The sequence below is a fragment of the Equus quagga genome, chromosome 9 (assembly GCF_021613505.1).
Source record: "Equus quagga isolate Etosha38 chromosome 9, UCLA_HA_Equagga_1.0, whole genome shotgun sequence".
NCBI classification, from domain to species: domain Eukaryota; kingdom Metazoa; phylum Chordata; class Mammalia; order Perissodactyla; family Equidae; genus Equus; species Equus quagga.
The window spans coordinates 40,568,291-40,581,397 of record NC_060275.1 but is presented as its reverse complement, the minus strand read 5'-3'; the positions used below and the strand labels follow the sequence as shown (position 1 = coordinate 40,581,397).

Below are 13,107 nucleotides of genomic sequence, written 5' to 3'. Positions count from 1 at the left end.
CAAGCACAGTTTAATGCGGCTGGGATAGGCATGGCTATATCTGTCCATCCAAACTGTGGAGCAATGGGAGGAAGTGCTTCTCTAAGACCCATGTCCACAGACTAAAGATTAAAGCAAAAATGCCTAAAAAGCAAAACGAGGGTTAGTTACAGAGACAATGAACTAAGCAAACATTCTGATGTGAAAAAATTTACTAGTGCGATTAACCAACCTTCCACTTTTCAATGAGCAAAAGATAACTGAAGAATTTCTTTGGGAAGATCTTGGTTGCCCTCCCCCGCCAGCATAGCACACACAGAAATGCAAACTCGTACAGTGATTTTAGGCCAGTTTTAATTTAGGCTTCTTCGGCTACCAAATTGGCCACCTCTGCAATGTTAATTTAGTCTTTTACTCCAACTCGCCTGTGATACATAAACAGAACTCCAAAGGGTAACAAATCAATAAAATGTCTAATTTGATTAACCACGTTTTCGAATTCATCAAGACAGCTCTAACCTGAAATAAATAGGTGGGTAAATAAATAAAGAAGGGCACTCACTTGTGAGTATTTTCCATGTCTTCTTTTCATCGTCGTAGTACTGAACCAAATTGCTGGGGAGCCGGTCGGGCCCAGGAGGCAACCCTCCAACCAATAACAGCATTTTCTTGTTAGAGCGAATTCTTCACCCAAAACAAAAGAGGAGATGAATAACCACATTATTGTAGAGCCTTTTTAGTGGCAACGAAATCATAACCATCAAAAGAATGTTCCTTGCTTGCAGATTTCTATTTCACTTTTTCCTGTTTCCTCTCCCATTCATGTCTCAACAATTTTTTTGAACCAAGCAGAAAAATGATCAGAAGAGCGGCATCTCTCTGTACTCATGGAATAATAAGCTCCCTTTATGCAATTTGTTAGAGGTTCATTCTAGAACGACCTTTTTCTTATATTATCCCTTTAAATCATCACTCTTTACAGCTGAGTACACATGAAATGCTCTGGAGTTGTACTAAGGTTAAGCATTAAAGTTGCATGTCAAAAATCGTATTAGTCAAAATCATTATTATAAGCCATTCTCCACTCAAAGAACCTTGAAAAAATTAAGGTTATGCAGAGAGTTTGTGAGCCAACTCTTTAATCACCCAGGGAACTTCAAATACCAGTTTGGTACAATTAGTAGCACGGGGCTAACTGGAGTGGGTTAACCCATATGAACACAACTTTTTGTTTGTTTAATTTAGCTGAGACTTCTGCCTTCATCCCATTCTCAGCTCCCCCTCCCACCTCTCCCTCAACCCCCGGGCACCACTGGCGACACAGCAGCACCAATTGGTAAAAATGAGACTGTGAGGTTGTTTTGAGCCTCCCCAGAGTGGAGCCCTGCCAATGCTTGCCACTGATCCAGCGGCATGAACCTGCTCAACTGTGCAAAGTCACTCTAATTCCCTCCCTCTGTTTTTCTACCTTCTCCCCCAGGGGGCAACCACTGAAAGGAGTGACTACCCACCCATCAAGAGCTGGCAATTCGCTGCTATTAACCGTGACTGTGATTCCCAGTCTGCCCGGCAGTTCCTGAGAACAGGCCTGCAACATCTCATATGCAGTAAAAGCTATAAGATGCACCCTGGCCGGCACACTCGACCTGATGGATGTACATCCTCAGGAACAGTAATGGATTGAGCACACTTGCGATTGGAGCAGGGAGGGGAGGCCCAGACCCCCGCAAGGGGCCTGCTGATTTAACGGTTGCTTTACATATAATTGAACTTTTCATTTACCTGAAAGGCTGAAGGTGGTGGTAGAAGAAACGGAACAACCATGATTGAAGGAAAAAGTCAATAAATACAAAAGGGTTCCTCTTAAATACGATCACAACCCACAGTGTGCCTCTGAATCGATTATTACATATTCAGCCTGTCGTTCTGGTGCAAGGACGCTTGGCGAAGTATGCCCTTGTGGAGAAGCACTGTTTGTTGGTTAAGAACCTAACATTCGGAGAGCTAACTTAACACAGTTAATGACATTTCCGTGTGAAGGAAGGAAACAAGAGAATTCCTTTAATGAAACTCTGGTGCCATTGAATGCATTGTATATGCCTCAGTAGGAAAAACGCCTTCTGGAGAAACTCCTATTAGGGACTCATGGATAGGGGGGTTCATACTTATAGAAAAATGCCTAATGTAATATTAGCTTGCCATATCAATTTTACCACAAAGAAAAAAACCCAACTTTGAATTTAAAGAACTTTGGTACCCATATCCCTCACAGACCAGTAGTTGAGAAACAAAAACAGAATATAATAGCAAAGAGCTCCATACTTTGAGGATTTCAGTGACTGGTGTGGTTTGTTGAGAAAGGTTAAGGAAACTCAGGGTAGTAATAACTCTCTTTTATTTTGAAATGATACATAGATAATTCATGTGCCATATAATCTCCTAAATGCATGGCTACGGAACTGACATAAGACCATTTTATTACTGTAGTTTTAGTCTAGGTAATCAACCACTGTGTGAGTATAGATAAATCAAGATAAGAGCATGTATTCTTTTTAGGTTGCTGTCAGTTACCATGTGTAGACAGACTGTTCAACTGGACATCACCATTCGGTGGCTGTCATGATATGACACCTCTACCTGCTGCCAGACTGTGGGTGCGGCAGATAGAAAAATACCTACCAGTTAGACATAGAGGAAAGGACTTGTTGAAGTGATGGTGTGACCAAAGTAACATAATTAAATCTCTGTTTTAATATATAAATAAATGTACTGCTTTTGAAATTGTTTTATGAATGACAAAGGGAGATAAATGCATGGCTCAAATATCTTTGTAAGGTTGTTTCATTGATAAATCCAGTTTCCCTGGACCAACTCCACTGGTGATTTTCAGCATCGATTTAGATGGGCCATCTCTGCAGATGAGGAGAGGATCCAGAGTCTTTGTCCTCTCTGCTGGAAGAGCCAGTCCTTGCCATCTGTCCTCTAAGAACTGGACTGAGACCACCAATACATAAGCCACTGAACAGTTGGCAAATGGTAACAACTTCCACCCCTGCCAACAACGACATGATTCGAAGGACCAGCTAGCATAGCAGCAATGAAAGACTCCACATAAACTAAGATAAATTTCTAACCCCTGCAGGCTTCCTCAGGGAGTGTAATGAAGAATTACAAGGAAGTAAGGGAAATTCCACCTACCCTCCTTGGCTGCGTGTTTGCTGTGAAGGAGCGGTGCTTTGAGTGCATTATGTATGGCCTTCTCAGTGAGTGAAGACACATTCTAAATCTTTTGCATTGTTACATTTATTATCATTCTTCCAATTTGTTATGGCATTTTCCTTGGAGTATTTTGTTTCTAAAGCCTGTGTTACTCAATTTTCAAACCCAGCATTAATATTATTTGATTCTAAATAATGTAAAATTTTACCTTGTGAAGGTGAATCACATAGAAACCAAAAACAGGGTAAAGCATGTGAGAAGGAGCATAGTACAGAAGAAAGAACACATAAAACAATAAAACACCTTTGAGTAGTTTTCTCACCATTTTCTCCACCGACATTCAAAACAGCCTTATGTTGTAGGTATAGCTGTATCTTTACAGAGAGCTTAGAAAGTTCCCAGAGTCAAAGTGGTAGAAATAGTGTTCAGGCATAGGCCTTCTAACACTACCAGGCCCACGATCTTTTTTAAATTAAAATTTATTTTTTAAATGTTTATTTTACCATAACTTCTGCTTAAGACCCAGATGACCTGCATTCTGGGGCTAGTTTTGCTACCAGTAGAGTGATTTTTGTATAAATTACTTGGCTTCTTGGAGCCTATGTTTTCTCATCGTTAAATAAAATAACAATATCTGACCTGCCTCTTCAAAGGGTCGTCAGGAGGATTATATAAAATAACGAAGTGAAAAGCTTTATATAAACTCTAAGGCAAATTATTATTAATCAATCTTTAGATGTTGACAATACAAGGTGCGCTTTATTTCAAACATGCCAAATCTGATTAAATAGTTAAAAAAGAAAAGTAATATTTCTCACTGAGATTCTTGTTGAGTTCATATGCATAAACACAAGCTGGTTAAGAGGACTTCACTACCCAGTTGTTATCTTATAATTATATGTTCTTAGAAAATTATCACTTGAATTCGATTGGCTGTCTTTTGAGCCTTGTTATAAGAAAATATACATTTGGACATTACAGAAAATTGTGAACCTTTCTGGATCCAAAGAAAGGGACAAAATAGAAACTACTCTACATTTCTTATTTCTTAAGAATAAAACAAACGAGGAAAACCATCACATATTTACTTTGAAATAAATGCAATGTCAGCTATTCAATTAGTCCTAGAAAGTAATACACGTGAATAATTTCTGCAGAAAAGCTTCCATTCTTTGTAAAAGGCACAATTATAATAGCGACAATGACAATAATGACAGACAATAATGAATGTGTATTGGATATTGAAACCTCTGATTATCATGCTATTTATTTTGATGTGTGTGAACTTCAACTTGAAAACACCATAAAACAACATACCTTGTGAACTAGAAAAGTAAAGTAGGAGAATCTGAATTAACTTGCTGAAGGGGGTTTCAATTATTCTTTTTTAAGTAATTCCAGCAGAGCCTCACAGGTTTCACTTTAGATTAGGCAAAATCTGCAAATGTAGCCCTATTGCAGTAATTAGAGTTCCTTCATATGGCATCATGGTATACTTTTTTTAGAAGATCTTTACGTAGGGAACCAATTTAGCCAAAATTAATAGGTTCTCTTCAAATCTGTTAATATTTAAAAAATACTCCTTTTTACTCCTCCTCTTAGCACCAGCTAGACCTCAGTAACGTACTTAAAAGATAAAGACCTAGAGAAATTTAAACAAAGAGCTGGGTATGTCGTGATTAATAATATTATTTGGATGCCTTTGATTTGAGTTCCTAGATTCTTGCACAGAAAATATAAGGTTAAAAAGGCGATAGAATTTGAAGATCTCCTGTGTTCCATCTCAGTAATTGCCCAACATTTACCATGTGTCACATTCGTGCGTGTGTGTGCGCGCGTGCGTGTGTTTGCGTGTGTGCTCGCGCACATACATACTTTGGTTCCAAGGATGAATGATTGAAGGATGACCTAAAACCTCCTGGTGTAAACAAATTTTTCATCATACTGGTGTTCTAAGGACGGTAAAGTCTCATTTATTTATATTTCAGTGATTTGGAACTTCAATAATTGGGAAGCAGGCCAGGTAAAGTTCTCCTTCCCATGATACATGGAAAATAGTATTCATTAAGTAGATTGCAGGAGGAGTTTTAACCAGTCCCAGAAGTCAGCTGGTTTTAAAGTTACCTATGGACATTTAGACTAAATTCATTTTACAAATTACTAATAATTCTCACTTATTCATTAAAGAATATATTCCCCAAGTCTTCTCAGAACCTCTAAATCAGAGAGTTAGAAGAGAACTTGGAAGTAATCTGGTTCAGCAATTTGAAAGCCTGGCAAGTCACCAGGCTCACTGAGGGGATTATAACATTTACATTCTCGATATAGATTCTCAGGTCCCAACTCCCAGAGACTATGATTCAATGGTATGAGGCTGGCATGAGGCCTTACAAATCAACAATGTTTCACAGTCATCCACTTGATTTGAACACACAGCCAGGTTTGAGGCCACTGATTTGGTCGGGTTCTCAGTATAATGTAGAAATCCTTTAAATAGTTTTTCTCCTAACTAATTATTCTTATAAATTTGAAACTTTATAATGAAATGGACCTTAGTTTTCCAAATCCACTCTTTTGTAGGAAGTTATTGAACAGCTGTGCTAGATATATTTTTTCTCCTTATGCTGAGCTGAAAATCTACCTAAGTCTTCTAGAGAAAAAGAGCAAGTGTCCACCTCTGTGTCATGGCAGTGCTGCAAATATAGGAAGAGAGCTGCCATATGTCTTCTCTTTTCTATGTTGAAAATCCCCATTGCTATCTGAAAAAGCTTTCTTTTTCCTTAATATCCTATTCGCCTCCTTTGAGTATCTCTAGACTATCATGGTCCCTTTTAAAAATGTGAAGGTCATAATTGTACACAATGTAATAAATGTGACATGTGAAATGACATATCCTATTTTTTAAGGCTTTCTAAAATTACACTAGTCTTTTAGCAGTCACAGTGCAGCGGTGGGTTCCTGTTCAGCTTCCGCCTGACTACAAATATAGATTTTTTTAAACCAAGTGTTTTCAAGCCAGGTTTCCCTATCTTACATTTCTTCCAGTTAAATATTTTAAACATCAACGCATGACTATTTTTTAATGTTTTTATATCCTCTACTGATTTAGACACTTTGTTTCAATTCATTTATTACTTAGCAATTATTGAGTTTCTACCATGTTCCTACTGTTCTAAACACTAGAGACAATGGTGGAAACAAGAGGAATTAATTCCTTGCTCTTCATGGTGCTTACTTTCATCCTAGTGGGGATGTCTATCGAAAACATCATGGTTCTTGAAGCAGGACAGCCTGGCTGTTAAGGGTGTAAGCCTTGCAACTAGGGTGGGACACCTGGCTTCAGCTTTTCTGAGATGAGTGACCTTGGACTAGCCTCTGTACCCTCTTCAACCTTATTTCTAAAATAAGGATAGCAACAGTCCTGAGGCATAGTTTTTTTTAATTTTCAGGATTAAAAGAAATAATATATGTAAAGCATTTATAACAGTGCTAAGTAAATGCTAACTATCATCCTCTTCCTCTCTCTCCTCATCACCGGCACCATCAGTATTAGCTATTCCTTTGGCAGGTTTGATGGGCCAGTGGTCTATCTCCCCATCCAAGTTTTATTACTTAAAAGTAATAGAGTTGTATTTCCATTGTTTAGATATTTTAATTATCCTAACTCATTCTCTCTGAAATGATAGTACATCACTGGGATTTTTACTCTGTAATTCTCCATATATGGTCTTTAGGTGTCTATGGTCTTTTTTTGGAATTTGAAGATTTGATCGAAAAACCTAGCAGTTTTGAAGTGGCAAGTAAACAGGGGTAGATGATCACTATCTCATCCTCCAAAGGCCGAGTTAATTTTAATTTAAGAGTCAGCCAGACCTGGATTTAAATTCTCTAGCACTTCACTGGTATTCAACCTCTTCAAGCCTCAGTTGTCTCATTTGTGAAGTCGGATTGTTGTGAGGGTTAAATGAAGTCATCTAAGTGTAATGGAAAAATCAACAGATGCTACTTGTAAACAAAACCTTTGAGAGACAGTCCTTCCAACAAATGAAAGATATTTTTTACTGCTGAGGCCTTGAAAGATGAATGTCTCTGCATAGTGAAGGGAGACAAAAATTGATGCTCCCAACATAATCCAGTAGGGAGAGGCTGGAGAAGATTGGAAGGAGTTATGACTCTTTCCCATGACTTTCCAATTTCAGTGGACTTTACTAAACCTACGATGGGTTAGTATTTTATACAAGCAGTTAGTCAATGGGGAATTTCATATCTGGTGGTACAGCGGCGATGTATGGTAGTGATCTGGGAGGCAGGAAAAGCCAGGAAGAGGCAAGCTCCCAGGGATTCACAAAAACAAGGATGGGTTTTGGATTTCCATAGGCCATGGGATTTGAGGGGTCTGTAACAATTTTACCAGACATTACCAGATCTGGGAAGCCACCAGCTGACATCTGAGTTGCATATGGAAAATATCTATGTGGTCCTCATAGTAATTAATCAATAAATGATAGCTACTATTATTATGCATAATTATTAACCTTATAAATCACTCATTTGAAAATCAATCTTTGGAATTTTGACATTTTCTTTTATTGCTTAGAAGCCTTTCATACACCATAGGTTGCACTGTTTATAAATAGCCAGAATATTTACTGCATAAGCAAGTTTCACAAAAATGTAAAACCATTGGGCTTCCTATAATGGTATTGACCTAGATCTCATTCATATATTCAACCTACTCACTCTCTTGGCTGCCATCTCCCTCTGTTTAAGGAAATCACCAAAGCTTATGATATTCGAGTCACCAAATTTTATGGTAATCTTGACTCTTCTCTCACTTTCTCGCTTTATTCAATGTTTTGCTAAGTCCTGTAGATTCTAGAACTGTAATCTTTCTTCAATCTATCCCCTGCATTCCAACCAAACTGCCATTAGCCCAATTCAGCTGGGGTGACTCTCTCTTGAGTTGTCATAGTGGTGCTGTCCTTGCTTTCTGCACTCCTGCTCCCATCTTATCTGCCCTACATACTTCGTCAAATGAATTTCAGCAAAGCCTGACATTAATAATCAATTACTCCAAACCTCTTTTTGAAAACTATAAATGAATTCCCCGTTACCTATCATCTATAAAGTGCACATTTTCCCCACGCTATAACCTCCCACTTCTCTCTGTGTCTCTTTCTCTCTCTTTTTCTCCCTCGTAGGTAAATGCCCTGCTTGAGATTCTTTTCAGGGATAAAAGAGTTTCTGAGCTAAGATCTGAAAAAACTTAAGAGAGGAATTTCAGCTGGAAACTGCTTAGACCACAGTGGGTGGGGTGGGGGAGTAGGCGGAGGGAGATCCCGAGTGATTGGCCAGGAGGAGACTTCAAAAATCAGCTAGTTTTCCCTAAACTTCCAGCTGGAATGGTACCCAAAAGTCCCAGAGGAGAGCTGCTATCCTTGTCTTAGATTTTTCCAGAGAGGTAAACTCCCTGGAGAATTTGTTCCAGCTGATTTGTTGTTGTATTTAGGTTTCTTTATCATAGCTGTTTCTGGTAATTACACAGCAGCTTTCGTGGGAAGAGCCTTTAAATAGACCTGGTAATGCCTCTCTGAGGTAGGTAAAAGGCAAAGTGTCATTATCCCCATTTAACAGATGAAAGAATAGAGGAAGCAGGGCTTGGGCACCTCTTCTAGTGCCTGGGATGGCTTTTATTTCTTTCATTTCACAAAGGAAATGTCTCCAGGGCTTTCTCACATAACCCTCTGATTCTCAGGTGTGGCTGAAAAGGCCTTAGCTTCCCATCTTTGGACGCTGGAGCCTCCCCTCCTTCTCCCACCATGAGTCTGGTTGTGTGGTGACTGGAAAATGGTCAGTCAGATACATTATTTAGTTTTTCTAAACTGGAAATAACTTTAAGATCTGTTTGGTCATATCATAAAGACAATACGTGCTCACTGGGAAAAATTCTGACCATATTTAAAAGCAAAAAGGGACTTAGTTTATAGTAGGTGCTTGATAAATCTTCTTGCTTGAATGAAGAAATGATGAATAAAAAAACAAATGGGTGAAAAGAGTCAAAATCACTGGTCACCCCACTATCCAGGAACAGGTCACTATAGGTACTTCATCATCCTTTCTGTTCCTCATCTGTTTTAAGGTCCAATCAGTGAGTGTGCTGGTGGGGACATCAGAAGGCAAAAGGGAAAGATGAAAAGCCATGTTTCTGACCTACAAGGTGGAAGAGTCAGTGGGTAATATATTGGGGATGGACAGTCTTATTGACTAACCTCCAAATCTAACCTGCTACCTTTCCTCGGCACTGCCCCAAACCCCTGTCTTTATCCTTACTTGAGCCTTGAGCATGCCCAAATAATCAGTCTTGCTGTTGTCACACCACCACATTCATCATTTTTATTAGATATCTCTGTTTTTCTTTGTTCTTTAGGATTGGGGTTGTCTCATAGAATGGGAGCTACCCACTATAGAGGGAAGTTTACCAACTTTCAGTTATTAGCACAATATAGCACCTTCATGATATTTGCCATATCTACATTCTATGATATTACTTACTTAGAATTTTATTTAAATCTGCTCTTAAAAAAATACTTAATCCCTGGCTATCGTAGTGTTTCCAAATGCTGGCTGCTCTTTAGAATCACCTAGAAGAGCTTTTATAAAATATCTAGGAGGGGGCACCTCTCAGAGATTCTGCTTTAATGATCTGGGGTGAGATCCAGCATTGGAAGGTTTTTTCAAGCTTTCTGTGTGATTCTAATGTACAATCAGGATTGAGAATCATTGTTCTAAGCAATTATATTTATGAGTCATGGGTTTCATGGGTTAATTGTGTTTTATTTCTATACATGTTAAAATATGGAATACCTACCTATTAAAATAAATTTAAAAATGGTTTCTTGTGTACCATCTGAAATTGTCTCACATTCTACCAGCGGTAGGTGAACCATAGTTGAGGACACACTATAATAAATGGAAGAAACCAGGATTTTAAAATCTGAACCTCTGGAAACCTAGTTACATTCCAGCTCTGCCACTTCTTATCTGCTTGACCATGAGAAGATCAACATCTTTATTGGCTGTGGCTTTGTACATTGCAATTGCAATTAACCTCCTTCCCACCCCTTCACTCCTCACCCAGCCTTTGTAGCACACCAGGGTCTTCCACAATTGTTCCCTGACATGCGCTAATTCCAGAATGTTGCTATGTCCTCCATGGGGTAGTTTGCTTATGCTTTTGCCATGTTCTTCTGAGCGTCAAACCTGCAGACCAGTTAATAATGGCAGAGGCAGACATGACAAAAAAGCCTTAAGGTCTTCATCTGAACCCACGAAATGCAGGCCTCCCCAAAGTTTAGATTATAAGCCTCAAGCATTAGAATGGTTCTATCTTTGTATTTTACATAACACTTCACACTCCATTCTTGGTCCTTTGCTTCACACGAGGAACAATGGCTTCCAGCCAAGTTTATATTCACTGCATTTCTCCCCGTCTTCCCCACCTCCCAGATTAAAGCTTCCTTTAGTAACTAGGAGCAGTTGAATATCTTCTTTGCTTGATTACCTATATAATCCCTAATTCTAATACCTAGTACTTAGTGCCTTTCTTCTGAAGAGCATAAATTGCAATGGAAATAGCATCTCATTAATCCTCCCCACATCCCTGTGAGGAGGTTGCGTGGCAAATATCACCTCTTAGACTAATCTTCCTGCCTGCAAGTGGGATGCAGAGTCTCCTCGCTCACCAGCACAGATGCTTGTTACCGAACAAGCTGGTGGGGACAACCAGTGTTTGTGTGATAGGAGAAAGCTCTTCTCCTTGTTCAAGAGAGAAGTGGTTCTATGCAGCCTGTCACAAAGGAGCCATTCAAGCTCTGTGTAGCTTAGTGACAAAGGAGATAAAGCATCACTCTCACGCTACTGATGAACTCATAAGTAATGCCTGCATTTAAACTCCTAATAAAGCCCAATTATTACACTGTGCTGCCTCTTGAGAACCAATCTCATTATTGAGACTCCTCGAGCTCTCTCTGACTCTCTCGCTCCCATCTGGCCAGCTTTTTGAAGAGATAAGAGTGACTTCCTGACCTGAGGAAACTTTAGTACCTGCTGCACAGGAAAAAGTACAGAAAGACACAAAACCATAGAATGATGGTGAAAATTCAAGTTCAGGATATAATGTATAACGACTTGTCTCTGGGAGTCTAGGACATAAGAGAAAAAATGAATATTTTAACAAAATCACATTTCAAAGCAAGAAGCGCAGCCATTCAGGATGATGCTGAGGGGGGCCATGCCAGATCCCACCTCATGACCTAGAACTTGATTGTATCCATTACTCTAACTCCAGGGAGAGATTTCTTGTGGGGAAAGTAGGAAGCTTGTTCTGAGCAACTGGAGTCAGCCTCCTGCCAAGCAGGCTGTTTCCAGTTGGAGAGTCACTGCAGGAGTGGCCATGCAGGGAGACAGGGAGAAAAGTTAGTTAGTAACCGAATATATTACTTCAGGCTTCTCCTGGAATATTCATGGCAACAAAGAGGTGTCCATATTCAAGAAAAGGGAGTTTCAGCTGATTCTGGCCCAGAATTTATTTTTAGGGGAAGACTAATTCTATGAAATAAGCCTGGGGTTAAGATAAATGAAGAAGGTTACACTTATTTTGGGGTAGATAAGCAGCGAGGGTCTGAGGACAGCCTGGGGTGTGTGCTGTGGAGACAATGAGGTGTGGCTTGTGGGATCCAGCTTAGGGGCACCCTGCTGCTGTGGGTGAAATGGGAATCTCTTATCCTCCTCCCTTTTTCCTCTCTCTCCCCATGGGAAGCCAGTTCTTTCTGTTCTTTGCTGCTTCACCAACCCTGGAGGGACTAAGGGCTAAAGAAAACCCCAGCTCCAGGGCTCCATAGGGTCTAGAAGACCCTCCAGTATTTCCTTCAAAAACGGCATTCACAGAAGCCTCTGAGACCCACCTGACAGCCAGACCATGATAATATCCTTTTCCATCATCATCTTTCAACAAGCAGAAACAAATTATTTTGCGCAAGTTTACCACATTCGACGATGTGGCTTGAATTATTCTGAAAATTCTCTAGTGCAGTAGGTACCCACATTTTATCATCTGGGAATAAATCCCTTAGAGTCTGATAATTACAATAACTTTCCCAATGACCCAGTTCCCTTTTTCTCATGTCAATTACTCAGATTTCTTTTAATTTTGCAACAAATTTTCCCCAAACTTATCTTTCAATAAATTACGATCAGTATCTTCTGCCATCTTCTACAGATATGTAGCAAATTGGAAAACAGAAGCAATTATTTATTTAATCCTGTGATTTTCAAAGTGTGATCCAAAAACCCCTGGTAGCAAAAACTGGCTGGGAGGGGCCGGCCCCGTGGCCAAGTGGTTAAGTTCGTGGGCCCTACTTTGGCAGCCCAGGATGTCGCAGGTTTGGATCCTGGGTACAAACCCAGCACTGCTCGTCAAGGCATGCTGAGGTGGCATCCCACATGCCACAACTAGAAGGACCCACAACTAACAATATATACAACTATGTACCCGGGGTCTTTGGGGAGAAGGAAAAATAAAATCTTAAAAAAAATTTAAAAACAAACAACTGCCTGGGATGTTGCTAAATATGTATGTTTCTGGGTGCACATTCCAGATCAATTTATTTAGAATCTCTAGGGTAGAGCTTGAGAAGATATATTTTATTTAAAAACTCAATGGTTGTTTCTTAAGAGAACTGCTGGTTTAGACAAGATTTTTCTAGGGTTGAGAAAAGAGGACCTGCAATTTTTTTTCCCCTCTTCTAGCTTTGCATTACTGGAAGAGCTATTAATGTATCACTGACTTGGATAATTGCTTAATTGCTTATATAACTTTGCTTGTATATATCTAGTTGAAAAGTAACATTT

General features: G+C 39.4%; 1 protein-coding gene across 1 annotated transcript in view; it reads right to left on the bottom strand.

The window, feature by feature from the left end:
* The window catches only part of KLHL14 (kelch like family member 14), a 96,409-nt gene that overhangs the window by 65,401 nt on the left and 17,901 nt on the right, over positions 1 to 13,107 (bottom strand). Inside the window, exon 3 of the mRNA XM_046671011.1 lies at positions 542 to 663. Coding sequence (XP_046526967.1) covers positions 542 to 663 — 122 coding nt within the window. The remainder of the gene's footprint in view (positions 1 to 541; positions 664 to 13,107) is intronic.